This window comes from Paralichthys olivaceus, chromosome 17 (genome assembly GCF_024713975.1).
Source record: "Paralichthys olivaceus isolate ysfri-2021 chromosome 17, ASM2471397v2, whole genome shotgun sequence".
Classification (NCBI taxonomy): domain Eukaryota; kingdom Metazoa; phylum Chordata; class Actinopteri; order Pleuronectiformes; family Paralichthyidae; genus Paralichthys; species Paralichthys olivaceus.
In genome coordinates, this window is record NC_091109.1 from 2,125,347 (window position 1) to 2,151,355 (window position 26,009).

Here is a 26,009-nt window from a genome sequence, read left to right on the forward strand (position 1 = left end):
TTCAAGCTCGAGATCTTTTTATATAAAATATCATATCTTTAAATAAATAGAGAGAAATAGCAGCATTTGAGGTAGGAAATCAATCTGAATACAATCTGTACAGTTTCGACTTGTAGTCAACAGGCTACAGCTTGTTATAAAGAAGAATAAGACACATGATTTATAGACACTGTCATGACGCCGTCTTATTTTGGCGAGGCAGAAATTGTTTACCTCAGATTGCTGGCTCACTCTCACATCACAGAACGCAGAGAGAGTCAATATTGAGTTGTGTTGCAGCTCTTTGTGAGCAGGGACTCAGCATCAAGTCGCTCCGTCTGTGTCATCATGAATTCTTCCTCCTTATGTCCTGTCTCTGGGGCCCCCCTGTGGCCTTATGAGTCACTCCTGCTCTTTACTCCCCAACATGTGAGCGTTCACATGCTCAGAGCCCCCCCCCCCCCAAACACACAGTTTGGGACATGTCTCCCTCTGAACTCGTATTTTCATCCCGTTGCCGCAGAGGCAGCGCATGGAGCTCACAGCCTGGTTCTGTCCCATACGCCTCAGCATTTTATGGGAGCTGAGCTTCTTATCCCGACAGCCTGTCAAGAGTGTTATTGCAGGCAAACTGAATGCTCCTGCCTTAAGTGTATAAAGAGGATATGAGGAGAGACAAACCACCTCCCAATTCAGACCGATGTAAATAAGAGGCTTCTCCACTCTCTTTATGGCTTATTGATTTTTAGTTCCATGGCTGGCTGCAGACGGAGGAGGGAGCGATAGAAAGAAAGACGGAGAAAAGCAATTTCCGAATTGTCAAACAGCAGCATCTTTCTGAGGAACAAAAGCGGTGCCACCTTAATGATGCTTCCCTCAAAGCTCACGAGTGAAAACTGTGAAAAGCGTAAGAAAATAATGATAGTGTGAGCACTATCTGGAAAGTTTGTCTTGGGCTGATTAATTCCAGATGCAAACTGTATGTTTTTGTTTACAGCACTTCGACACCAGCGTAGGCCCTGACTCGTACATTTACGTTCTCAAATACAGATTTCTGGAGTTCAGTGCACGTCTGAAAGCAGCTATAATGAAATCCGAGCCCTTGTGAAAGACAGGTAAGAAAAGTACCGTGAGATAATTATACTGTCATAGCTCTGATGGAATTTTTTTTTTCGTCATGACATTACACACTGCGGTTGAAACCAAAACAGGGAGAGTATGAACGAAGAAAGTTCGAAACCCCCGCGTGTCAGATGTGGCTGGAGAACAGTATTCTAGTATTACAGTGAAGGAGGTGTTTTTGATTCGGCCGTCAGTTGCTCAAATACAGAACCAAAATATTTACATCAGATGAAGAAAGAGAAAAAGGTTAATATATTTAAATCAATGCTGATTTACACGCATGAAAAGAAAGAGGATATCTCCGAGATGAGACGTCTTAAAATCTGTAACTTCATCTCCCACCTGCTCGTCTTCAACCGAGCTAAATTTGCAAAACACAAACACGTAAGAGCATGAATTAATGCACACACACACACACACTCACATAAACAGACACACACACACTCCTCCATAAAGACCTGTTAGATCTTTTAGAGACTCATGTATTATAGAGGAGGAATGATTGGATTTTCTGTGCTGGTGCAGCTGCAACCTTGGTTTCCTTCTGCTCTTGGATCTTTAAAAGAAAAACAAGAGGAGATATTTTATTCTATGTTCACCATATGCAGCATAAGCCTCTGCATTGACTATACATTTAAGAACATCCAAGTCTTAATGCCTGCTAATCTGACATAAACATGACAAATCCGAAAGACGTCACGTTAGAAAAGTGAGCAAAAGTGACTGTACCATAAAGTGCATATAAAAATGGACGTAGACTCTGGATCCAGAAAGTGAAGCCAATGCCCAAGTGCCTAAATCCTGTATTCTTTCAAATGACCAGCAGAGGGCGAGTTTATGGTCCTAATCTCAAGCTCCTGGTTTCAAAAAAACCTGAGGCTCCAAAACGACGGCTCACACACCAATGGCTGACGTCACTTGGTTGAAATACTGGGATTACTGAAATCCCAAAATTATAGATCAAGATAAGATGAGATATTTAAACACTCATGATTTAATGAGAAAATTCCCCCAAACGTGTCAGTTTGAAGCCTCCTGTTCTGCCATAGAAGCAAAGAGGACCGGAATTTATGCTCACGAGGGCTATTTCATTTTTGACCTTTAACATGTGAAAATGCCATTTGTCTAAGTGCTCTCGGGGGGGGATTGTGAATAATCTGCGTGTCTGTGTGTGCACATGCTTGCCAAGAAAGTAGATTTTCATCAGGAGGTTTTCATGGCTCGAGTCTCTAAATCGAGCTGACAGCTTTCAAATGAGCGATTATCATCCCCATAAATTTGCATACTTTCACCGGTGAATAAGACAAATACGTCAGTCATCAACATCATATCATGAGTTGTAAATCACACTGAGCTGGGACACATGGTGGGAATCTTTTACAGTGGCCGAAAATATTTCTGTAGCTCACAGGACAGTTCGAAAGGAATTCTGTGTCGTCACTTCACTTCGTCTATTAAAATCAAAACTCAATTTCAAAGCTCAGTTTAATTTCTAAATCTTTATAACCTATGTCTGCACAGGGAAGCTAGATAAGACTTGTCCAGCCGTGCAAACATCTCTGCAGATCCTCATTAGTGTGGATTTTCTTTCATTCCTCACTGCGCATCCCTTCACAGCAAAGCCGGAGACGTGGCCAAGCGCTTGGATGGAAGATGACACATGAATATGAATGTTTTTTTCCCCAAACTCTCTGGCATGATAAAGGTTACAGGGAATGAGTTTCAAACAAGTGACAGTAACATGCACTGTCACGTGGCTGAAAGTGACATGAAGTGCGTTGGGGGGACTGTTTGGAAAGAGGAAGTTCACTGGAGAGTCAGTGAGACACAAAAACGAGGTGGCACAGCGTTCACGACATGAGAGAGGGATGGTAGAAATGGGAAGAAACAGAGTAAATCTGAGGAGGTGAATTCCTAAGAAAAGATAAGATGAGTGCAGTGACAGCAAAAACCTGCAACCATGCCACAAAGTACCACAGACCACAACAGGAAGTCCTCCGAGTGCACACACACACACACACACACACACACACGCACACACGCACAAAGCTTCAGTCAGCAGCAGAGATGTGCTGAGGCCGGACAAATACAGGACAGAGATAAGCATCTGACACAAAGGGACACAAAGTGATGAAGACACGAGGAAGGACGCATGAGGACGCTAAAAGTGAAGCTTGAGGTGGAGACGGTGTAAAAATAAATCAGGGCTAAAAAGGGCAATTAATCATGGAGGGGAAAGATGCTGGATTGAAGAGATGAAAGACGGAGGCGAGGGAGCAGACGTGCGAGACATTGGGACATGTTTTACGGATCTGGTCTGGAGAGAAAAAAAAAAGATAAAGATCCTTTAGCTTCACTTCTCTTCATTCTGCTACGGCCCGGATGCTTCTACAGGGAATAACGAGCTTCGATCTTTATGGCTCTCCTCTATGACGGTAATCCGAATTAACAGTCCAGCTCCTCAGCTGGAAATAGCAATGACTTGAGGCTAATTGTAATAAATCACAGAAGAAATGGCTGCAGATGATTGTTGACAGCCCGGCCTATGAAAAACAGAGTTATGTCCAATTTCCCCGTGAGGACGAGTGTATTCTGATGCCTCAACATCTGGCATTTATCTGCTCCATCTCCAATCCAGGTAGGGTTTCTGTAAGTGTCATTTGAGAGGAAAATGTTTCAATCACTTTGACATGAGCCGTTTTCGGACATGACCTCCGGAGAAAAGTCCACAGAAACTGCGGAGCCTCTCACTCGGACATTTGCAGAGTAAATAGGATCTGCGGAGTTCAGAGCATGTCTGAAAGCAGCTACGGAGTCACTATAGTGGGTCTTTGTTTCCTTTCCTAACTGGAGCACTGGCACACACATGTTTTCGATCAGCTTTCAATTTCAGACCTTGGGGTCAGGGGTTAGTCGCGGGCCCACCCCTCGTCTGACATCTGCCCTGACCCTTTGCCTCGTCGCAGGTTTGTGTACACACATGTTTCAGTGTTCGTGTCCAGTTGAGACTGAGCCCGACCCCCCCTCCCCTGAGTGTGCAGCCTCCCTTAACCCGCACCTCCAGCTTCCCCAAGGTGCTGATGAAAAGACTTCAGAGGCCCGATTCATCTGGGCCAAGGCCTCCTTAATGAACTGATGAACTCACCCAGAGACGCAGACATGCTCTGGGTGCCGGAGAGGCTGATTAGAGAAAGAGCGGGAGGAAGAGGAAAAAAGAGGGGGGTGAGAAATGAATAGTAGGGAGGAGAAGAGGAGGGGGTAAAAAATCCTCCTCTGGAGGTAGAGCTGGTCCTTCAATCTCGCCTGCTCAATGTGGAAGAGGGAGGAGGGGAGGGCTCCAGCCGAAAACCCCAGAGTCTGATCCTCATTAAGAAGCAACAAAGAACATCAAAGTCCAAACCTGAACCTCTATCAGTCAGGAGCACCCACAATCCCCATGATATTAAAACTCCCAGGCGCCTTTCAGTGTCAAGTTCTGAGGCAGGCATGGGGACTGGGGGTGACTCAGGGGTGGAGGGACTTTCAGTTCCTGCAGGTCAGTGGAAAAGTTGAGCTGAATTTCCCCACAATTCTGCAATTGGCTGCTGCTGCATAAGCTTAAAAACGGAGTTACTCTGGTGCTGAGGGGGGGAGAGAGAAGAAGATGATAACTAGCAGCTGTGGGTAAATGGTAATTAGCAGCGGGGAGTTCACTGTAAACTATTTACACTTGAAAACACAAATGTGTACACTTGACTAAGCATTGTGTTGGTAAGTTCAGAGTCTATTCATCAGTTTAACGTCTAAGTTTGACAGGTTTGAGATGGTATGTGAGAAACTTTGACCCTGCACACTGCTGGGTTACAGTTTACGGAGATGATAAATGATGAGTGTGCATTCCACCCCGGTGGTCCAGAATGTTCAGCTGAGCAGACTCAAGTCCCAACAACACAGAATGACTGAGGGGGCTGTTTCTATCACAGACACAGCAGGCATTCACTGCACACTGAAAACTCCTGTTTCCTCAGTGGCCACGCTGGGAAACAAACTCAGAGAGAAAGTGAGAAGCACCTGAAGGCAGTAAGAGTTAGCCCAGTGCAGAAATTTACAATATAAAGCAGCTCTTCATTCACACAAATGCACGGACGAACCCTCAAACACACGTGCATCTGTGCATCGTTGTCTAAGTTATCACATACGTCTTAATAAAAGCAATTTCCTCCTGATTTGTGAAAAACAAATACAGAAAAACTTCATCCTACATAAGAAACTGACACATGAAAAAGTATCATCAAGCTGCTTGAAGCGATTAAAAATGATCACTCAGAATCAACAAATTTTTGACAGCCACGATCCTGAAACATCTGGAGGTCAGAGAGAGTATTTGTTGTGATTGAACGAGAGAAGCTGCGAGCTGAGGACCTTGCTGACCTTAACAAAAGGTCTGACGGCTGCCGCCCCCTCTTTAGGCTCCCGGCCTCGGCCATTAAATCTCTTATACAACTGCTGGCCTTTGCAGAGGCTCATGACAGCCAAGCCGGCGTCACCATGGCGTTTAGCATCGCGGGCAGCACGTCATTTGTGATTGTTAAATATCTTTCTGCTACTGCAGCAGCTGCACAAGCTCTGATACGCCAAAGTGGCAGGAATGACAATATGGGGAGTTAGACAGTGGGATGAAATCATCATAGCAATCAAGTAGAATGGCACTAAGAGCGCAGACCAAGGCCCAACGTCAAGCTGCATCTGACGACGTTTGACCCTGGCACCAAACTCACTGGTAAGCTGGTTTTTCATTGACTTCATGGAAGTGGATTCGTTCAATTTGACCTGAAAACCTTCAGGAAGTGACAAACATTTTACAACAATATATTAATTTTCTCATTCTGACATAAGGAATGTTGCAGATAAGGTTTTTTATCCGAAGTTCGCTGATCACTCATTAGTCTTATTGGTTATTATCAAAAATGTGACCAGTTGGGATGGATGAATTCAGCTGAAGGTGTTTTTCATCAGTTCCGTGGGGAAAAAGGCGGAGAAAAAAAGTGCTGTAGGGTCATTACTGAACTTCTCAGCACTTTCTGGATGTACACTCTCCTCCCACTGGCCTTTGCTTTGACCGCACCCAATCAGTGGCGTCCCATCCACTTATAAACACCCAGTGCTGAACCTCCCATTTATCACACTGACAGGAGTGGCTTGTGGTTATTGACCGGCAGTGGATTCTTTTCCCATCCACAGGCTCAGTTATCAAATTAAATACTGACGCTGAATGTTTGGCATGTTAAATGAAAGCTGTCTGACGGCGTGTTTTTAGCTAAGTGAGCATAAATTACTTGTAATCAGGAGGAGCTTATCAAATACACAATGTTGCTGTGAAAATGTGTTCAGACATGTGTGTATGTATTTAGTTTCTCTCATAAGTTACCTCTATCAGTTATTTTGAAATATCAGCCTGAGGCGTCTTAGTTTGTATAGATCAAGTATCTAAGCAACAAATTCTTCCCACGGAATATTACTGGAATGTAAAACAACATATGGACAAGGCTTGTACACACACACACACACAGGCAGCTGTTGCAGTAACACAAAATGCAGACATAAAGGATTAGTTCTAATCTTTTGGAGTATATCCTCACTGCTCCTTGCTCCTTAGAGCAAACTTGAAGCAGAGATGTCTGCTCCCTGCTGAGATATACTTCCGCACAAGACCACAAATTATTGTTTTCAACATGGAGTGTATATAAAGACATGACAGCTAACCAAAAGCCAAATTATCTTGATCACCCTCTGGTGGCTCGCTGCTGTGTCTGCAGAAACTGCGAGCGTCTCACTCAGACATTTGCGTTCACACGTACCTCCTCCGTAGAAAATAAAGTGGAACTGCGGAGGTCACTGCATGTCTGAAAGCAGCTTCAGTGAGCTTTAAAAGTGCTTGCAGGTGGATATGTTTGCTAGATTGTTTTGTTTACAATGTTTCTCTAAAACTAGGCTAACTAACCGGATCCTGGCCGTAGCTTCATATGTATTGAACGTCACAAGAAAGTGAATAAGCACATTTCCAAAATGTTGTACCATTCTGTTTATGCTCTGTCTTTTACAATGACCATGCAGACTGCAGACACAAGAGTGTGTGTGTTTGTGTGTGTGTCTTGGCCGACCTCTGTAGCAGAGACCCGGTTATTTTTAATTGATTTGTGAAGTCATTAGAATCACAGGTGGTCAATAAAAGACTTGATATTGTCAGCATGGAGATGGAAGATCAGCCAAAGATAAACCTAATTATCATAAACCCACACACACAAAATATTAAGCATCAGGCGCACAACTCCCTCACGTTTTCTCCCCACGTACCTGTCTGATATTTCTCTTTGAACATGACCTCGCTGCAACATCAAAGGAGAGGATATTTGACTTCTCACTCATCTGTGTCCATTTTCCTTCTTGTTACTCATTTTAGAAAAACAGTGTCGCTGAGGCTGGCATCATGCATCATTAGTGCATGGGGAATACATGCAGAGAATGTTTATTACACTCAACGTCCCAGCAGCACACATATACAGCCAGATTGTCTCTAATCACCAATAAAGAAGCACAGAAATTTCAAACGTTGCTGCTCAGGGCGGGAGAACGACAACCGCGCGGAGAGCTGTGGCCCCCTCTGAGAGTCATCATTTTAACAGTGCACATTCCCATCTGTGTGTTGTCGGGCGTTAGATCTTCACAGACTTGAGATGACAATAAACAAGACAGAAGTGTCTGTTTACTCCACAGCCGATTCCCCAGGCGACAAAAAAGGCGGCAGTGGGCATGGCAGTGCTGTGAGAGAAGCTCACGCTCGAAAAGCAGCTTTAAGTGCCTGGTGCTGACGGAGAGGACCATGTGTCACTTGTTGCAGCAGAACAGGTGAACGCCATCATCTCCCGATTTTTCACATTGGAGGTGGTGACATTTTGCATTTAGACTCCAGCTCCGCACAGCGTTCTTGAGAAAAGTGCGTAAGCCTCATCACATCCTTTTCAGGAAGGAAAGTCATGGTGGGGTATCAATGAGAAAAAAAAATGTAAACATCTGGTTCGTCTCCACATAACAGCGGCATCCCGCTGCTGGAGAGACAGGGAAGTCAGAGGAGGATGGATAATTCATTAGCCATGCAAAGTCTTGTGATGCAAAGCCTTCTACTGAGTCAGAGGCGATGACTCAACCAGGAGTAATTCTAACCACAGGATACCATCTACTATGTACTATATTGCACTCGCGTTGTAGATCCCTGAGCCATTTAATCTTCTCAAAATACAGTCTCCCTTTGACTCCATTTATCATGAATGACTCTTTTGTTAATTCTACTTTCTCACTAATGCTTGATGATGGAACAAAATGTCAGAAGTTATGAAGTAGTGTGTACATTTTTCAAGAAAAGGCCAAAGAGAAGGAAGTGTGTTAAATTTCTTCATGATGTAACATTAGAGCCAGGTGTACTCAACTGGGTGGATATGAAGAAGTCAGCAGAAAATGGATGAAATGTGAGTGTTGATGATTAAACAGCATCAAAAGATGGTTTCACCGTATATCAGACTCCTTTGAAACGACTGGAAGTTTGGATTTCTAATTTCACCATCATAAATCACCTTTGCAGCACAATGAACACTGTCAGGGAAAAGTCTGGACAATAATGAATCAACACTGGCTTCAATAAACACGTATAAAAGCCTAGAGACATATTGATAATACATTTTCACTAAACCTCATTCACAATCGCTGATTCAAAAGTATGTTCGGTATTTGAGAAACAAAAAAACTATATAAGTATCGACTCAAGGTCGCTGCTTTTATATCAGAGAGCAAGACCCCTGTTAAAGCTACAGCCCTTACATTGTTGTGTGTCACACTCCTGAGGGGACTTTACGAGCCCTGAGGGAGAAAGGCTTTTAATCCGCTGTGAAAACAGCTGTTAAGCATCTCAGGGGGCTGGCTATTTCCAGAAGGATCATCTCAAGTGCCTATCAAATGTGATCAGCATCTTCAGTCGGGACAGAAAGCGCACCAGACGTGGCATTTGACACCGTCCTCTGAGAGGACAGGGGCTCAGTAAGAGATGACATTAGTAGCAGTGAGTGAACTATGTATAGAAAAACATCTCAGGAAATTAAGGCCATGCTTTATCTTGACCTTCACATCATTTTGATTTGCTTTCTCTGAGAATCATAAGCTGCAAGGACGTCAGCCCGCCCCTGGTTTCTGCAGCTTGACACCGGTGCAGACACCATCTGCATTCCTGAGCTGGTGCAGAGGCACATTGTGTGATTATCATTCAAACACAGCATTTCTCTTTATACCCCGTGAGCACGACACCCATGTTTATTGTTTGTCTTGGACAGTTTGACAGAGAAACACTGATAAGTGACGAAAACAATGTAGTTTGAACAAGAGCAAAGTGGAAACTCATCCAAAGTGAGTGTTGAGAGGCTGATGGAGTCCAGGGCACAAACTTGGCCATAATTTTATAATTCCTCATTAAAGTAAGGTCAAGAAAAGTTTTGTTTTAAAATATGCAAAAATTTTCAATAGATCCCAAGCTACCACCCCAGCTGTCCTCATTTAAATCTACAACCTGTTCCCAATACAGCAAAGTGTTTCCACAAACAAGCCGGTTCCTCTGGTAGTTTCTGGTGTGCAGCACAGTGAACAGGTTGTTATCATCACTCACATGTAAACAAATATCTTATTTACTGTGGCGATGAGGTAAGGCGGCGTGAAAATTGGTTAGTGGACAGGTGTGACCCGACACGCCCGCTCAACAGCAGCTCTCAATACCACACAGTGTGTTTAAGAGTCATTAAGTGTTTAAACGTAATAAATGACAACATCGAATAACTACTGATCAGTGTGTATATTCTGAAGTGATTCTCTCTCTGTTTGACAGTCACACAAGTTGGTTTACAGTTTGTTTGTTTCCTCTACTCAGTTCTTTGACCTTTTAAGCTACAATTATCAAATATAATGTTACCACTAACAATTATTTCAATAATGGGATTAAGACAAATGTACACATAAGCACAATAACTGTAAAGTCTCTGATACAAATCCAGGTAACTGTTACTGCTGCATGTTATAACCTCTTCCTCTCCACAACTGACACATTCTTTGACTGCCAATTCATCAATGAATTAATAGATTCATAAATGAGTTGGATGGGTGATCAGAACAGTTGCTGATTCATTTTCTGTGGATTTTATGATCAACCCCATTATTTGTTTTGGTTGTATAAACAGTACTAGAGCTAAATTATGTAAATGTTCTATATCATGTCATTGAAAATGCATGTGTATAATACTGTGTACAAAGGCCAAAGTGACGTTTTCTTCCCACAGTCTGCTGAGAGAAAGTCTGAAGGCGTGCCACGGAATGACAAGAAAATTCAGACTCACAACAACACGACTATTTGATTAACTTGGTAGACAAAGAGACACGACAGCATAAGCTTCATGGAGACGGAGCCGTGGTGTAAGCTCCACTAACGATGCCACTTAACAGAGTTTCTTGGCAGAAAGCAAAGCGCGGAGCGTTTCGAGCTGCTCCTCGTGAAGATCAAGATAGTGATTGAGCTGGATTTTAAAGTGCTCCACCCTCTCCTCATGGGAACTGTTACAGGCCTGATGGGAACAGAGAAGACAGTATCTTCATTCAGATCCAATCAAGACCAAGGATACTCCTCCAGACGCTGCTGACCCATAATCTACAAATACTGGTGGGAACTTGAGATGGTGAACATCGAGCAGCTGCCCAGGATGTAAAGCAACTCACTGAAAGACATACGGCTGTTTTACTCACTGAATGTGCAGCTCTCAGATGAAGCATAACGAGATGCGGACGGACTTGAAGGTAATTACAGCTCCTTAATAGAATGGCGCTCAGAGTGAATATCTCTGCCAAGGCCCAACCCCTCCTTGTGAAACCACATTTAAAGTTGTATTCTATAATTTTGATCTGCAGAAAATTGAAAAAGCTCGAAAATATAGGTCCCCTAGATATGCCTCCTTTTTTTCAGCAAGATCTAAGAATTATTACTGGGGAAGTTGGCGAAGATGTTAAAACATGCCCGTTGCAATCTAAAAATGTTAAAGAAAGTGAAAACAATTTTGGGTTTTTTTGGTCAAATTTGTTTGTATAGGCCCCAACTTTCATGGAAATTTGTTCAGTAGTTTCAGTTTTAGTTTCAGTAGTTCAAACTGTGACAATCAGGCTTAAGATGGAAAACAGAACATTTTAGAAACAAGGGAGCGACACGTCTTTCTTCAGATAATGCAGAGATTAGTCAAACGTCTCAGACCTGGCACGTACAGCACGGTTTGATATCGACCTTGATACAACAGAAATAATTCAACAACTTGACCCAGTCTTCAGAACCACACCCACTCTAATGCAGATGAACCTGAAAACCTCTTTTTATCTCTTGACCTTCAATCTGCACTAATCTTTTTTTTCTCGCCACTGAAAACTGACATTTTCCAAGGCTCTCACATGCTCTCATCCTTTCACAGACAGGTTTGTATTTCCACTTCTTAACTAATAAGCTAGGTGTGGTAAAACAGGGGCCCTGTTGTTCACACATTCTCTCTGTCTCTGTACTTCTACAAAAAGGGGGGAAAGGTTAAGTAGTATCTGTCTGTCAGATGTCATTCTCTCCTTTTGCAGCTTTGTTTCTGCCACAAAACAACAATCATTAGACAAACGACCTGTTCATGAGAAAACTTTATATTTGCTTTACCAGGAGGACATTTTCCAGAAAACATCCAGAAAATGTGAGAGTGAGTGCATGAGAGGATTATAAAGAGGTGTCACACACTTAGAAGACACTGACAAAGATGTCAACTGGGAGAGGGAACTAGATTCAGGAGTTTTTGTGCCGACGCAGGTGTTGATGTGCTGTAAACAAAAACTACACAGAAATTCCTGCCTCCTGGATAACAGGCGCCACCCCTAATCTGAATGTTCTGGACATTTTCCTGTTGTTGTGAACGCGTCTGACCCTGACATGCTCCAGCTGCGTTCCTCATATGTGAATGGAGAACTCTGAAAAATGCCTGGACCCAACAATACAGACATTTGACAGAAAACGGCTTCCGTTAAATTCCAATTGATAATGAAAGATGAAATGAAAGATGATATACTATACCGCTGCTATCTGGTTATTTATATTCCCCACATTTAATATGAGGAGTAAAACTTCCCTGGGAGGTTCAGGCCAGGACAATGAGTCCAGCAGCAGAGCTTTGAAATGGGTTCTTATGTGAGCGGGTGTACTGCATGTGTGTGCGATCAGAGAAGAGACTGAAACTTGACCCCACTGACACTCGCCTCTGGACAACAGGAGAAAACGGATGGGCTGACTCAGAATGTTCGGTTTGCTGCTGAAGCTGCCATTCTGTCCTTCCACACACCGACCCTGCGCACGACCTGAGCTTTCACCTGCACACAGCATCAGCACTTCTCGCCCTGCTGCGCACACGCATGTTACATATAATCGCACATCACGCCACAGCTGCTCCCTGCATAGATACAGACAAGTACGCATAAACCCTGTCGTGAAAGCAGAGTGCACTGAAGATGCACCCCTCTGGAAGGCTTTGCAGCAAACTGGCAATTTTCCTATTGCATCTATGCTCACGTGTTCCCGTCACTCAAACCCTGTCACCATGGAGATGAGCTCAGCTTCCCCATGTCTTGCGCTGTATAGTGCACACACACTGCAGCATCACACCTCGAACACAATCACAAGCACATCCTCGAACAATCCATTTGAGCAGTAAAAGCACAAAAGCCCTGGATGCGTGGCTTCCATTTAGCAGCCATTAACGCGTCCCCGCACTTAAAGGCTGTGGGATGCAGCGAAAAACGACATCTCAAGGTGAGCGTCACCTTAACTGAGGCAGAGCGTGATCAGTGAGTGTTGGACTCACTGAAGAGACCCTGAGGAGGAAAAGTTAGCAGCGGCACGTAAAGGGCACCTGACACTACAGGTAAGAGCGGAGGGGTGAGGAGTGAAGGCGCTGATGCCAATGCAGAGTGGATCTCGGGTTTAAAGGGTCCACATAGCCTCTGCAAACCAGGAGAGGATGAGGAGCATCCGATCGTCCGGACTCTCTGCAGAAGGGCTGTGAATGGACTGAGGGCCTCCGGACCTTCTCCAGCCGGCCCCCTGGTTAAAAAGTCTGCAGAAAGTCCGGAGGAACCGACGTGTGAACGCAGCAGGAGATCCACCGTGTGTTGATGAGGTTTCTAACATGCGACAGAAGCGTGAACGCTCAGATGTGGCTGTTTAACAAGTATTTGAGCACAAATCAGTATTTCAACTTGAAAGGAAATAATAATGTGACATTTATCGTGATATTTATCAGTATCCACTGATCTGAAACCACCGTCCGGCCCCAATAACAACATACATGTTGTGTGAGTGTCTGAAACAAGTATCACATGTTCTCAAAGAGATAAAGCAACAGAAGCACAATGAAGAAACTCCATTTAAAAAACACTGCATTTAGGCAAATGGGACTTTTGACCCTTGATTGTGTTCAGGGGGTTAAATTACTTTGGCGTGTAAAGAAGTGTAATCATGTAATTTACTGGCACAACTGTTTCCCATCACTGCAGACAGCTGCATGAAGCTACAAGAAAAACTACATTTTGTAATGAAACTCCTGAAGAGAAAGTAGCTCTAAGTCTTTTGCTTTCTGTTGTGATCTTGAGGACAAGCTTTCACAACACTAACAATGAAATGAGCCTTGTTTTAATCGAACTTTAAAAATGAATGTCAGCAGAGAGAAGCAGCTGCAGGGTTTTTTCCTTACTGTGAAATCTGGGACTTCCTCTGCGGTCAGTCGGAGGAAGATCTGCGAACTGCACCCGGTGTCCCGACATGTCCGGTGAACACTTCTCGGGTCACGGCTCCAGGAGCACCGTGCTGCGTGCTGCTCTTCCCCGGGGGCTGGTCACAGACAATCCGGTTAACTTCCGAGGCTCTCGCCGGGGTGGAGGTAGCCGCGTCACCTCGCCTCGCTGCCCGGCACGCTGCTCTAGTCACACCGGTGAGGAGCGTCTGTCATCGCCGCCCCCTGTGAGGTGTTGACAGCCGGGAGTGAGTGTGTGTGAGCCGGGTCTGACACTGCGGTACCTGCCCCCTCCCTCACCAACACTGCTCCACGAGAGAGGAGCAGGGGGAGGCTCTTTCCCTCCCCCATCACTCCCCCATCCCTCCCCCACGTTACAAGAAAACTACAAACTTTATTTCTCCCGTCCACATGACTGCAGAGTGACGTCACCACCGTAGAGCTTCAATAGCTAATAAAGTTTATTCAAAAACAGATGAGAAACAGCTGTAATAAAGTTTTTTGTAAAGTTTCAAAATGAATATTAACTTTAATAGTTTATTTAGTTTATTTAAAATGAGATTAATTATAACTTCAATATAGTTTATTTTAAAAATAGATTAAAATAACTGGTAAAGCTTATTTAAAAAATGAGAAATTAATAATATAACGACATTGATCATAACTGTAATAAAGTTAGTTTAGGAGGAATTAATAATAACCTTGATAAAGTGTATTTAAAGAGACTTAACATAACTTAAAAAAGTGTATTTAGTTTATTTAAAAAGAGATCATAACTTTAATAGTGTATTGAAAAAAGAGAAATGACAAACAACTTTAATCAAGTCTATTGAAGTAATCATAACTGTAATAAAGCTTATTAAAGTTATTATTCATTTTTTAATTAATCATAACTGTAAAGTTTATTTTTAAAAAGATTATTCAAAATTGTAAAAAAAATTGGAGAGGGAAAAATATAGTAAATATAAAGTTCTCTTACGATACAGTAACATTGCTCAAGAGTATATGGGGGACTACAGCACCACCTAGTGGAAGAACAGTGCAACGTTATATGGAATCCAGGAGAGTGGAGGAGGAGGAGGAGGAAGAGGAGGAGGAGGAGGAGAGGGAGGAGGAGGAGGAGAGGGAGGAGGAGGAGGAGAGGGAGGAGGAGTGGCACAAATATGTCAATAAAAAACAATTAACATAGTTTTATACACTGATACTAGACTGTGTTCTTTAACCCACAATGTTTTATAATATTTCTCTTATTATCATACTCATATATTATCTAGGTGAACTGCATATGTTAAATAAAACTTAAAATAAAATTCTTAAATATGCATTTTTCTCACAGAGTCACAAAACTGGAAGGAAAAAAAGTGAAATGACAAAAAAAAGAACAAAATCAGTCTGTTCAGTATCTCCATTGTTTGGACGGATTGTTCCATTATTTGTTTTCTCTGTATTTTGAATGTTTAATTTGACTGATTCCACTTGCTTCTATCCTGTTTCAAATATGTAAAGCACTTTGCAGATTTGTTTTAAAAAGTGCTATACAAATAAACTACTCCTAAATTAACTCTAGATGCAGCCGTCTCCCATTAACTTGATAAAAGACAGAAACCAAACAGAACAAACGTATTAACTACAGGGACTATTATCCTGAGACAGTGCAGCACAGGTCCTTTCTAATCTCCTCGTCCTCCTGGACCTCAGTCACTTAATACACTGAGCTGTGATCTGAAGGGAGGCTGCAGGCTCCAGGGTCACTGCATGCAATAAATTCCAAACATCACTTTTCACTTTGTGACAGCAGGAGGAGCGGAGGAGGACGAGTGCCGCACACATGACCTCATCTCTGCTTTGATGCAACTTAATAGACGGATTCCATTAGAGCTACGTGCCCAAACCCAGATAACAGCTGATAATGTCACGGTGACGATATCTGGAAATGTAGCGAAGCAACGTGCAAGTGACGGAAACACGAAAACATTGCAAATCAGTTTTCTTCAAAACTTTATTTTCAGATTGTTTTGTCAAATGTCTTTTAAGAACTGTAACCATAGAAAAAACAGGCCCCTTAAACTGTAAAAATGAAACTCTCCGAACTAGTCTGACGGGACTTTTGTGCAAAAGAGAGCAGCTAAGAATGCAAACCAAGTCTCTCGGTATGTGGAAGGTTTTGGCGAAAGCATAAAGAGCAAAGGCATTATAGAAAAATATCTGTTCTATAAATATAAATACTATAGACTCAACAGCTCATGTACAGAAACAGTATTAACTCATGTTAGGATAATCCACACCATCAAGGACAAGCTCGCACACGTTCAAAACACAACTTAATCAATTAATCACAACTTCCACTGATCGGTCAGCTTTGGCTTTGACAAAGTCCAGAGTATGTGCACTGCACTTCCTTTCTCTCACAATGTAAATCTTATAAAAATCATTTTAAGTATATGTAAAACCAGGCACGATCAAAGTTACTGCAGATTCTTTCACGCAACCCCATTTTGCTCAATGTACATTTTGGATAAGGAGGCTGCCATTGACTTTGCCAGTTCCTCGTCTCTTTTCCTCTGCATCTGTGAGTGTCTGCACCAGTCCTCGTACTCCGGGTTAGGGAGACGTCTGTCCAGGAGGACGTCGTAGTGACCGTTGCTGAGCCAACTCAGCCAGACAGTGGGTTTGGAGTTGTCCTCCTCACCGAGATAGTGCACCATGGTGGAGACGGTGGGGCTCTCCAAGCTCCCCCCTGTTGTCAGGTGGACGTTGACATTCAGCATCTGGCTCATGGCGAGGAGCTCGGGGTAGCCGGCCCAGGCCCCATCCTGCGCTGCGTTGATGAGGAACTCGCCTACATCGCCTTCGATGATGGGGTTGAACTCATCCAGGTGGTCTGCGATGTGATGCACCGTCTGCTCCCTGAGCTCCCTGTGCCTCGACTGGTCCCCGTACGTGGCCTTGCTCACAGCTCTGTACAGACAGTTGCCATCTGGAATGATGTGGTACCTGTATTTGCTGCTCTCCTGGAGGTACTTGTTCTGCTTCTCCACCTCAGCCAGGTACCGGGTCACTTTATTGTTGACCTCCCCTCCGTCTTGGCATCTCTGTGGAGGAGACTCCTGCAGGACGCTGAGCTCGAAGGCCCGTCTGTCCTCTGACCCCGGATCTGCTTTGCCACCACTTATATCTTGGAGATCTTCCTGTGTTCTGTCTCCAGGCTCAGCTGCTGTGGACGGGACAGACTCTGCTTGGTGCGAGGAGGCCCATCCGTTGGTTCTGATGGGAACATCGGTCACAGAAACCACATCCTCCTCACTGGAACACTCTTCCATTCTGGATCCACAGGTGTTGCTGCTGGTGAACACGTCAGGGAACATCTCCTCTGTCCCGTTCCTCAGCTGATCCATCAAGTCCACCATCACATCACTGTCCCTGCAGAGGATGCTGCCTCCACGATGGGAGCTGGGGGGTTTGTTTTTGTTCTCCCTCGTGACATGGACGGGCACAGACCTCTCCGATCCGTCGGGTCTGCGGATCAGTATCTCGGCGGTGGACGTGAAGTAGATCGGCCTCATGGACGAAGCCTCGAAGCAGGAGAAGGCGGGCATGTTTGCGGAAGGAGCGTTCCCTCTCTCCGGATCCCCGTTGGCCGCTGAAGTGGCGTCTGGTTCGGCGACTCCCGGTTTCTCGGTGTCGTTCGCTGCGTTCGGTCGCTCGGACGCCGCGGATAAAGTTATGGTGAGTTTGCGCGACGACCTCGGGTAGTGTGTCAGCGCACTGTTGTACAGCTGCATTTTCACCGACGCCTTTATACCGAGATGACAACAAGGGCTAAAAATACGCGGCGTGTCATCAACAACAGCAAAGTTGTAGGGAAGGTTTCCATGGTCCTGGTTCCTGTCACCACCGACGCTCACCGGACACTTCGGGCCCCTCGCGTCATCTGGAGTCGGGGTCCTCCCTAATTTTAGACTTCAGACTGAAACAGGAGCCTGTCTGTGTTTTCACTGTCAAGTTACAACACGAACCAGAAACTGCTTCTGTTCAAAGGCTTTCAGAATAAAACTGTTTAAAGGTCCAGTGTGTAACATTCAGGTGAACGGGATCTAATGACGAGTTGAGTATAAAAGAAACCTAGTTTTCACTAAACTGTACAAGTTGTGGTTGTTTTCTTTACCTTAGGATGAGCTTTGTGTTTACTTCTGGAGAGGGTCCTCTCTGCTGGGGCCGCCATTTTTTTGTTTTTATTTTGTTACGGGAGCTCAGACTGGACAAACTAAACACCTTTTGAGTTTTTATGACAGCAGAAGGTGACCACAGGGGGATTCAGTTTCCTGAACCTTTAAGTAACAATTGTAATAAAGTTTATTTATACAGCACTTTTAAAAACTTTACAAAGTCAAAACAGGACCAAATGTGACAGGACAGAGGCAAACAAAAAAACAGTGAGTAAGACAGAACAAAAACTATTCATTATTTATGGTTTATAGTCAAGTGAAACAGAATCATCATCATACGAGATATGACATGAATTATTCAGATTCGGGGTCTAAATAAAATACAACACAATTACATAAAGTAAAATACATACAGATGTAAATAAATTCCCATATCTTAATATATATATATATATATATATATATATATATTCATTTTAAACTGTAACAGGATCCTGTCTGCGTGTACACAGTCAACTCTGACAGGATGACACATTAACTGCTTCTTTTTAAAGGCTTTCAAAATAAAATATTTTCTTGAAGTTTCTTAGAAAATACCACTGTTCCCTAGTGGTGGGTTGGAATATGTGATTTATTGAAAAATTGTCAACCTATCATTTTTTAATACAGACATATAATACTGTGTTTTTTGTCCCAGCTTATCATACAAACCACCCAGGGTCCAAAATCCCACACAATTACATGTAAAATACATTCAAATGTACAAATGTAAATACAATTATATAGATATATTTAAATTATCGTCATATCCTTAATGTGATTCAGTGATAAATGCTATGTGGACTTGATGGTAACAACAGGCTGTGGCTGCTGAGGATGCCTGACTTACTCATGTCTCTATTTTTAACTCATTGTCGGACTGTTTTAACTTGTCCGGTGTGAAAAGGTCAAACTGCTTATGTAGTCGCTATGACTCAAAATAGACTTTACATCAGAAGAGTCTGTTACAACTGCGGCTATAAAATAAAGTTATAATGAAAGATAATACACAGCTCCGACATTTGAACCACTGACAGGAAGTGAAACACACTGATCCTGTCGTTACTGTGCTGCGTTCTGCTGGGAAACCTTGGGCACGGTCATTCACCCGGATGTTTCTCTGACACCCACTTTAACATTGTTGAATAAGCACACACCCCGATCTCAACGAGCATCTGTGGGATGTTTCACATTCGTGGAGGCCTCACCGCGAAACCCTCTGGGCCCAAACGATCTGTTGCCAGACACCACAGGAAAAACCCCATCAGGCAGGTGGTTTTAATGTTGTGGCTGACTGGTGTAAAGATGAGATTTTCTGCGGTTAATTATCCATTTAAATTTCTCATGACTTTGTCACTCTTCTATACTGAAAGATTTCAACACAGGGCCTTTAAGTGACGTTTGTAAAGAGTACTCTTATGAGATTTTGTAATATTTTTTTAGAACATGGTGAAAATCCCTTGTATGTTTGAAGGTCCTTCGCACAAGCTTGATGTTAAGTTGCCAACTATCGGTGGTTTTCAGGGATCACCAGAAGATATTAGCTCGATATTCGTCTGTTTTATCACAAGACTCCCTGTTGTGAGGCAGGTTCACCACAGGTTGATCAGACCTGGTTGTTGCACATGGATGAGAAATTAAACGTTATTTGTCACATGTTAAGTTAACACAAGGTCAATGGTACAATGAAAAGTAATGGACAAGTGGAACAGCTGAGCTATGAGAGCAATGCCATTTGGAAAAGGAAATAAATAAATAGAGCTCAATATATAATAAAAGTTATAACTATAAATAAAGCTAAGCACATTTCATAATTAAATATTATAAGGAACTATTTCTCTTGGCCTTCTACAGATTAAAATGGCAATATTACGTGTGGCCACTAGAGGGGACACGACTACCACATTGTTTGGTTTAATGTAACTGCAGTACCACTCGTGCACACACGGAGGCGACATTTACCTGCAGGCAAGAGAAGAAATAAACGTTCGTCTGGAACAAATGCATTCAAAAAAAGAAAAGAAGAAGCGAAACGTTGCTCCAGCAGCTGTCGCAGGGTTGCGCACGGAATACAAATGAAGGCATTGATCGCTTCCTTCACCGAGCTGTTGTCTTCACTAACCTGGACTGGTGCACTAACCTCCAGCTGAGCTCCACATCCCCACAGGACGCACAGTGTAGTCCACACGTTTGAGATAGATTAGAGCCACGTTACTTAAAATAATGATGATTTTAAAAACGATCCATTATAATGTAGAATTAGAAGAACGTGCCTCAGTGTGGTGCCAGTCAGCGTGTGGAGAGGTGCAGCATTTGTAATAATAATAATAATAATAATAACAACGATTCCTAATTGGGAAAAACAACATTAATCTGATGCATGATGATTATTTTTTTTTCGATTTAAAGCACAATAGCGTCACAGATGTTATTCTACAGAGCTGGAACATTAAACATGCGCAAAAACGCAACATACAAGGATAAAAACCACACCAATGCAACAATTCATGCAGAATGTCACAGATGCATCCTGTAGCGATGTTGTTGTGATTTCTCACTGTGGTGGTTATTTGTAGCGGATGTTACCACGAGGTCCGCAGTGCTCTCCGCGCATCCGCCAGCCCGTTGTTGTTATTGTTGTTGTTGTTATTGTTGTTATTGTGAATGCACGCGCAAACATCGACGCGCCACAATGCAACCATGCTGTTGTTGTTGTTTGTATTTTATTTATTCTGCAGCAGGGGCGTAGATCAGCAGCTCTGTTTCCATGTCAGTGGAACAAACCATGCTGATGTCAGAGATTTCTCCCCGCGCGGTGGGAGGATCTCTCTCTCTCTCTCTTTCCCTCCCTCCCTCTCTCTCTCTCTCTCTCTCTCTCTGTGCGTTGAGTCACGCAGCTGTCAAAGATAGCTGTCACCCACTTCCACGATCAAACACGCAGTCAATGAGGAAAAAGGCGCTTTGAGTCGAAGAGATCTCAGGTGACCCCCCCCCACCTCCACCTCCACCTCAAACAACACCTCCCTCCTCCTCAAGTCTGCAAACAGGAGAAGAGAGAGCGGAGGAAACACACGGAAAAAAGAAACGAAAGAAAGAAAGGAAAGAAAGAAAGAAGAGGAGTTTTTCATGAATACGGATTTTTTTCCGGGATACGCGCTGTGGGGAGATTTATCAGGAGACAAGAGGACAAACACGGGAGACTGTTTTCTTCTGCGCTTGAGGACAAAAGTGGACATGAAGACGAAAAAGGGTAAGAGATGCTTTTTAAGATTTTTAACAAAGATGCGTTTAAAAACAGACGGACTGAGCCGTTTCCCCTCGTATGCAAACCACGCAGTCTATTGTTTCCTTCCCCAGACGTGACAGGGGGCTTTTTTCTGCCATGTGCTGGCGCGATGTCAGAAGTCCACAAAGCTGCGTTTGCGTTATCGCTTCGTGTTTATTCCCACGTACGTTTTCTTTTGTGTGTGTGTGCCACTTTTCTGACACCACAACACAGCACGGCGTCGCCATGCGTGTTTTTATTCCTTCGCGTCACCGTGTAATTGGGTTAACTTAAAAAACAACAACCATGAATTTAAATCACACCGAAGCTTCCTGCTTCTTTTTATTTCCCTCTGAAGCTCAGAATTCGTGGTTGGTGTCGACATTTCAAGGGGAAAAGTTGAAACAAGTTAAAGTGGAAGATTCGATTGTTTCATTTTCTTCAGTGTAAAAACGAAACGTTATGTTTTTTTAAACATTCTGACGCGACTAAAACGCGCAGAGCCTTTAAACAGCGTCTAAAATCCAAATGTAGGCTAATGTTTATCCTGACCTCATTGTGGGAAGTTGCCTTGTTACATTCACGGACCTCGTGGTGCAGCTCGCACACACACACACACACACACACAAAAGAAAGACCTCGTACAAGTTGTGCAAACTCACTAAAACGCCACCTTCTCGTGGTTTAAACTCTTATTTCTGTCTCCACCACTGAGCGGTGACATTTCAGATGGACTTGGTTTGATGGTGAATGCGCAGTTTACGCGTAGAAACTTTAGGATTGCGCACAAAGAAGCACGCAGCCCTGGGTTCTTTTGTTTAGTCTGGAGACGCTGATTTGCAACAGGTCTCCCCTCCCCCCCTCCGCCTCTCTCCAGCCTACGTAATTACCTCATCCTGTTGGGAACTTTCTTACTCCTTTCCCACAGCTCGCTGCTTCAGGGGTTTGTTCATTTGATGTCCACAAAGTTTTTAGTATTTTCGCAGTTTCCCTAATGGCGCCTGTATTAGTGCACTGCTGCTGCTGCTGGTTGTCTTCATGGGAGAAACAAAATAATGTTCAGAAACCTGTGTTTCCTCATTCTCCAGAGGAAGATCAAATGTCTGGTGTCAGTTCAGCTCTGTATTGTCTGTGACATGTAATATCATAATCATCTGAGAACAGACTGAGGACAAACACCAATCTGATTAAAGTTTGGATTTTACAAACAGTTTTACATCTACATCCTCTTTGATGGTGATCAGACGTGTTTGAAATGTTGAATTTTGATTATCTGCCATGTGCCTGTTCTTCAAAACAAAACCTCTCCTCCCACACTCGATCGTTCAGGCTCCTGTACTTCACCGTACACCGAGCCATGCAAGGTGTGCTCGCTGTCTGTGCGGTCGACCTGGCTCGTATTTGTTGAGGCAGGTTTTATAACTGACACAGCATCAGACCAGCCTTTGTGACGTCTCGTCCTCTATCCCTCCCTCCCTCGCTCCCTCCTCCTTCTCCTCACTCACTCCCTCCCTCGCTCCTTATATGAATCACATGGCTGAACTTGACAGCTTGCTTCTGACACATCAGCTGCCTCCCAGACAGCTTGCGTTTGGGTAAAAGCGGCTGCGGCAGATTTGCTGGGTGACTGACATACAAGATGGCACACCATCCTCCTTTTGTCCTGCTCTCACACACCCCTCCTCTTCACTTGGGCTTTGCCTGTGCAGGTTTGGTGATGCTGTCGGGGAGCGAGACGGATGACGAGGACAGCGTGGACGCCCCCCTGGATCTGTCGTCCAGCACGGGGGGCAGCGGGAAGAGGAAACGACGAGGGAATCTGCCCAAGGAGTCCGTGCAGATCCTCAGGGACTGGCTGTATGAGCACCGCTACAACGCTTACCCCTCGGAACTGGAGAAAGCCCTCCTGTCCAAGCAGACTCAACTCTCCACACTGCAGGTACACACACGGATATAAAAGATTACCACACACCTTCACTGCCTAGAGTGTAAATATATCACTGTAAAAATCAAAAGGAAGCATGTGTCAACTTGATTGAATCATTTCCTGTACGGATGGCAAACAAAACATGACACACAGTGAACCGAAGGTCATCTAACCAGCTCGATGTTGCAACATTAAAGTGCATGAGACAGCGTGAGTGAGTAAACTCGCTCCCTGTGTGTTGTGGGCTTGGCTGAGGCACTCGGACAGGAATTTCCCTCCCTCCAGCCCCTTTCCATCCCAGCTGTCTGGGAACAATGCAGAGTCATTTACATAGTTAGAGCTACAAGCCTCCCTAAGCCAGTTACGACTAGCCTGCTGGACGGCAGAGAAAAGAAGAAAGATGACCAGGATTACCACTACCTTCATTGGAAGTTGTGTAGAATACAGGATTAAGAAGTCCAAACTAGATCTAATGTTTAGCTTCTCATAGTTTGAGCTGTGATTATCATCTTAAATGTGAATCTCAGGGGTCTGTGGTTTCATTTCTGCAGTCCTGAAATGATAAACAGGAAGCGTCAATGGTGTGAAATATCTGGTCTCTGGTGTGTGCTGGTGTTTCATTGTGATTTTTCTATTTAAAACACAGGTGCAAACTGCACCTGGAGATAAGTGTACCAGCAGGTTTTGCTTTAAATTGCAAGGCAGAACGTAAACGAACCACGTGACGCGGCCTCCTCAACAACTCAGCATGTGTCTCTGTCTTTTCCAGGTGTGCAACTGGTTCATCAACGCTCGGCGGCGACTTCTCCCAGAGATGCTGAGGAAAGACGGCAAAGATCCCAACCAGTTTACCATATCCAGGAAAGGCAGCAAGGCCGGCGACAGCTTCTCCGACAGCTCCCAGTCTCCGAAACACAGCAGCCCCGCGGCCGCTATGGACGAGAGCTACGACAAACGAGTTCTCCACCCCTCCAGCTTCGAACCAGCCATGCCCAGCGTCCTGAGGAAGGCGGCATCCCCCTCCATCCCCTCTCCGACCTCCTCATCCCCCTCTCCGGGGCTTGTGCCCACCCGCCCCTCCGTCATCTGTCACACCACTGTCAGCGCGACGATGCAGGCGAGCCCGACGGCCTCCCACCCCTCTGTGCCCGGAATGAACTGTGACAGGGCGGCAGAGCTTTTGCAGTCTGCACAGGCGCTGCTCAGGTGCCAGGATGAGGGGCCGGGCAGCCAGCCACTAACCACCACCACCACCACCATCCTCAGCAGCAGCGGCATGGAGGGCAACCTGAGCCCCCGCAGCGGGCTCTTCAACACCCCTCCCCCCACCCCACCAGACCTCACACAAGACTTCAGCGGCTTCCAGCTCCTGGTGGACGTGGCCTTGAAACGGGCTGCAGAGATGGAGCTGCAAGCCAAACAGCTGGTCTCCTAAAGGGAGAGGGTGACAGAAGAGGAAGAGGAGAAAGAAGAAGAAGAGGAGGCGGCGATGGAGACTGACTTTTGTGTCTCGGCTATGGAACTCCTCCGAGTCCAGTGACTTGTCTGCACGCAACACAGAACAAATCCACATGAAAGCCTGATCATTTCTATTTTTGGTAAACCAATCAAATTGATGAGGATGTTTTTTTTATTGAAAAGAAACAAACTGTATTGAGGTGCCTTGGCTGTACGTTGTTTATTCATTTCATATACATGCGTATGTATCTACATGTGTATCTTATTTGCACACAGGGACCAAAAATGTTAGCAGAGAAAATGCTGCCTGTCTTATGTCTTTCCATGATACTGTATATCATCGTAGAGAGCGGAGGAAGAGCTAGAATCACGACCCACTCCTCGTTTCACGGACCAATCGGACGGATTGGTCGCATCCACACACGTTTTTTGACTGTTTTCACATTTCAGAGATCAGTTCGCGATTGGTCTGCCTCATTCGTTTGCACACTAAAGGCAGAGGAAGGTCATCTCAGTGTCTTAATCATACATTTGCTCTTGGCATCTATGACAAACGTATTCACTACTGTAGTAAATGTTATGTGTTTTCATGAGTATAGTTTTGATTTTGTAATTTTTACTTTTAGCTATTTTTAAAAGGAAAAAAAAACTTCAATGCTTTTTTTTTTTTTTTTTTTACTCTTTATTTCCACCGAGGGATGTTTCAGATGACCAATGTAGCAGGTTCATAGTCTGAACCTTCATCCCATCACTCAGTGAAAAACGACGGCCAGTGGACTGGAGAATTTAAACACTACAGATGTCTTTTCTGCATTTGCTGTTTGACGACCTGACAAAAACAGCATCTTTTTTGAAATCACCAAAAAAAATACAATTTTCATGTATAATAGGACCATTTGTATAGTTAATGTGACACGATGCCCAATGATGTGATTTCTTTTCATACTGTGCAATGTTTGTGGCAAATAGGGGTCACATGGGATTCAAATAAAGTTTTGTTTTTCTACATCTCAGAATCGACCTATCTTTTTTTATTACCTCACAGCGGATCACTGAAATCTGACACACATTTATACAAGCTGTATTCCTGTAACTCCTGTCAAACTTTGTGAAGATCCCTGATTTATCCCTCAAGGATCAGAAGCAGGACGGAAATAGGCTGGCGTTCGTGTCTTTCCACGGGCCAC

At 44.1% G+C, this 26,009-nt stretch overlaps 3 protein-coding genes across 4 annotated transcripts in view; 1 reads left to right on the top strand and 2 right to left on the bottom strand.

The window, feature by feature from the left end:
- si:ch211-285f17.1 (sickle tail protein homolog) overlaps positions 1 to 18,172 on the bottom strand; it is a 108,037-nt gene extending 89,865 nt beyond the window's left edge. The window contains exons 1-2 of one of the 2 annotated variants that reach the window (XM_069512955.1): positions 18,133 to 18,172; positions 13,929 to 14,192 (exon numbers count right to left, since the gene is read on the bottom strand). In XM_069512955.1, the coding sequence (XP_069369056.1) occupies positions 13,929 to 13,998 (70 nt within the window). In that variant the 5' untranslated portion in view covers positions 13,999 to 14,192; positions 18,133 to 18,172. Of the gene's footprint in view, positions 1 to 13,928; positions 14,293 to 18,132 lie in introns of those variants that run through there. The other variant, XM_020087473.2, reaches the window with a different exon arrangement.
- On the bottom strand, positions 15,949 to 18,137 carry LOC109629680 (OTU domain-containing protein 1). The gene has a single exon (XM_020087482.2). It carries the CDS (start codon positions 17,747 to 17,749, stop codon positions 16,448 to 16,450), a length of 1,302 nt encoding a protein of 433 aa, XP_019943041.1. The 5' UTR covers positions 17,750 to 18,137; the 3' UTR covers positions 15,949 to 16,447.
- Positions 18,173 to 20,991: 2,819 nt separating the features above from the next.
- Positions 20,992 to 25,830, top strand: tgif1 (TGFB-induced factor homeobox 1). The gene is made up of 3 exons (XM_020087863.2): positions 20,992 to 21,422; positions 23,147 to 23,376; positions 24,134 to 25,830. Exons 1-3 carry the CDS (start codon positions 21,299 to 21,301, stop codon positions 24,797 to 24,799), a joined length of 1,020 nt encoding a protein of 339 aa, XP_019943422.2. The 5' UTR covers positions 20,992 to 21,298; the 3' UTR covers positions 24,800 to 25,830.
- The last annotated feature ends 179 nt before the right edge of the window (positions 25,831 to 26,009 follow it).

What these genes read in the sequence shown, in the direction of transcription:
- LOC109629680 (XM_020087482.2), bottom strand. Translation starts at nt 17,749, where the DNA reads ATGCAGCTGTACAACAGTGCGCTGACACACTACCCGAGGTCGTCGCGC.
- tgif1 (XM_020087863.2), top strand. Translation starts at nt 21,299, where the DNA reads ATGAATACGGATTTTTTTCCGGGATACGCGCTGTGGGGAGATTTATCA. An exon ending in GGACATGAAGACGAAAAAGG is followed by an intron (nt 21,423 to 23,146) that starts GTAAGAGATGCT and finishes TTGCCTGTGCAG; the next exon opens with GTTTGGTGATGCTGTCGGGG. An exon ending in CTCAACTCTCCACACTGCAG is followed by an intron (nt 23,377 to 24,133) that starts GTACACACACGG and finishes TGTCTTTTCCAG; the next exon opens with GTGTGCAACTGGTTCATCAA.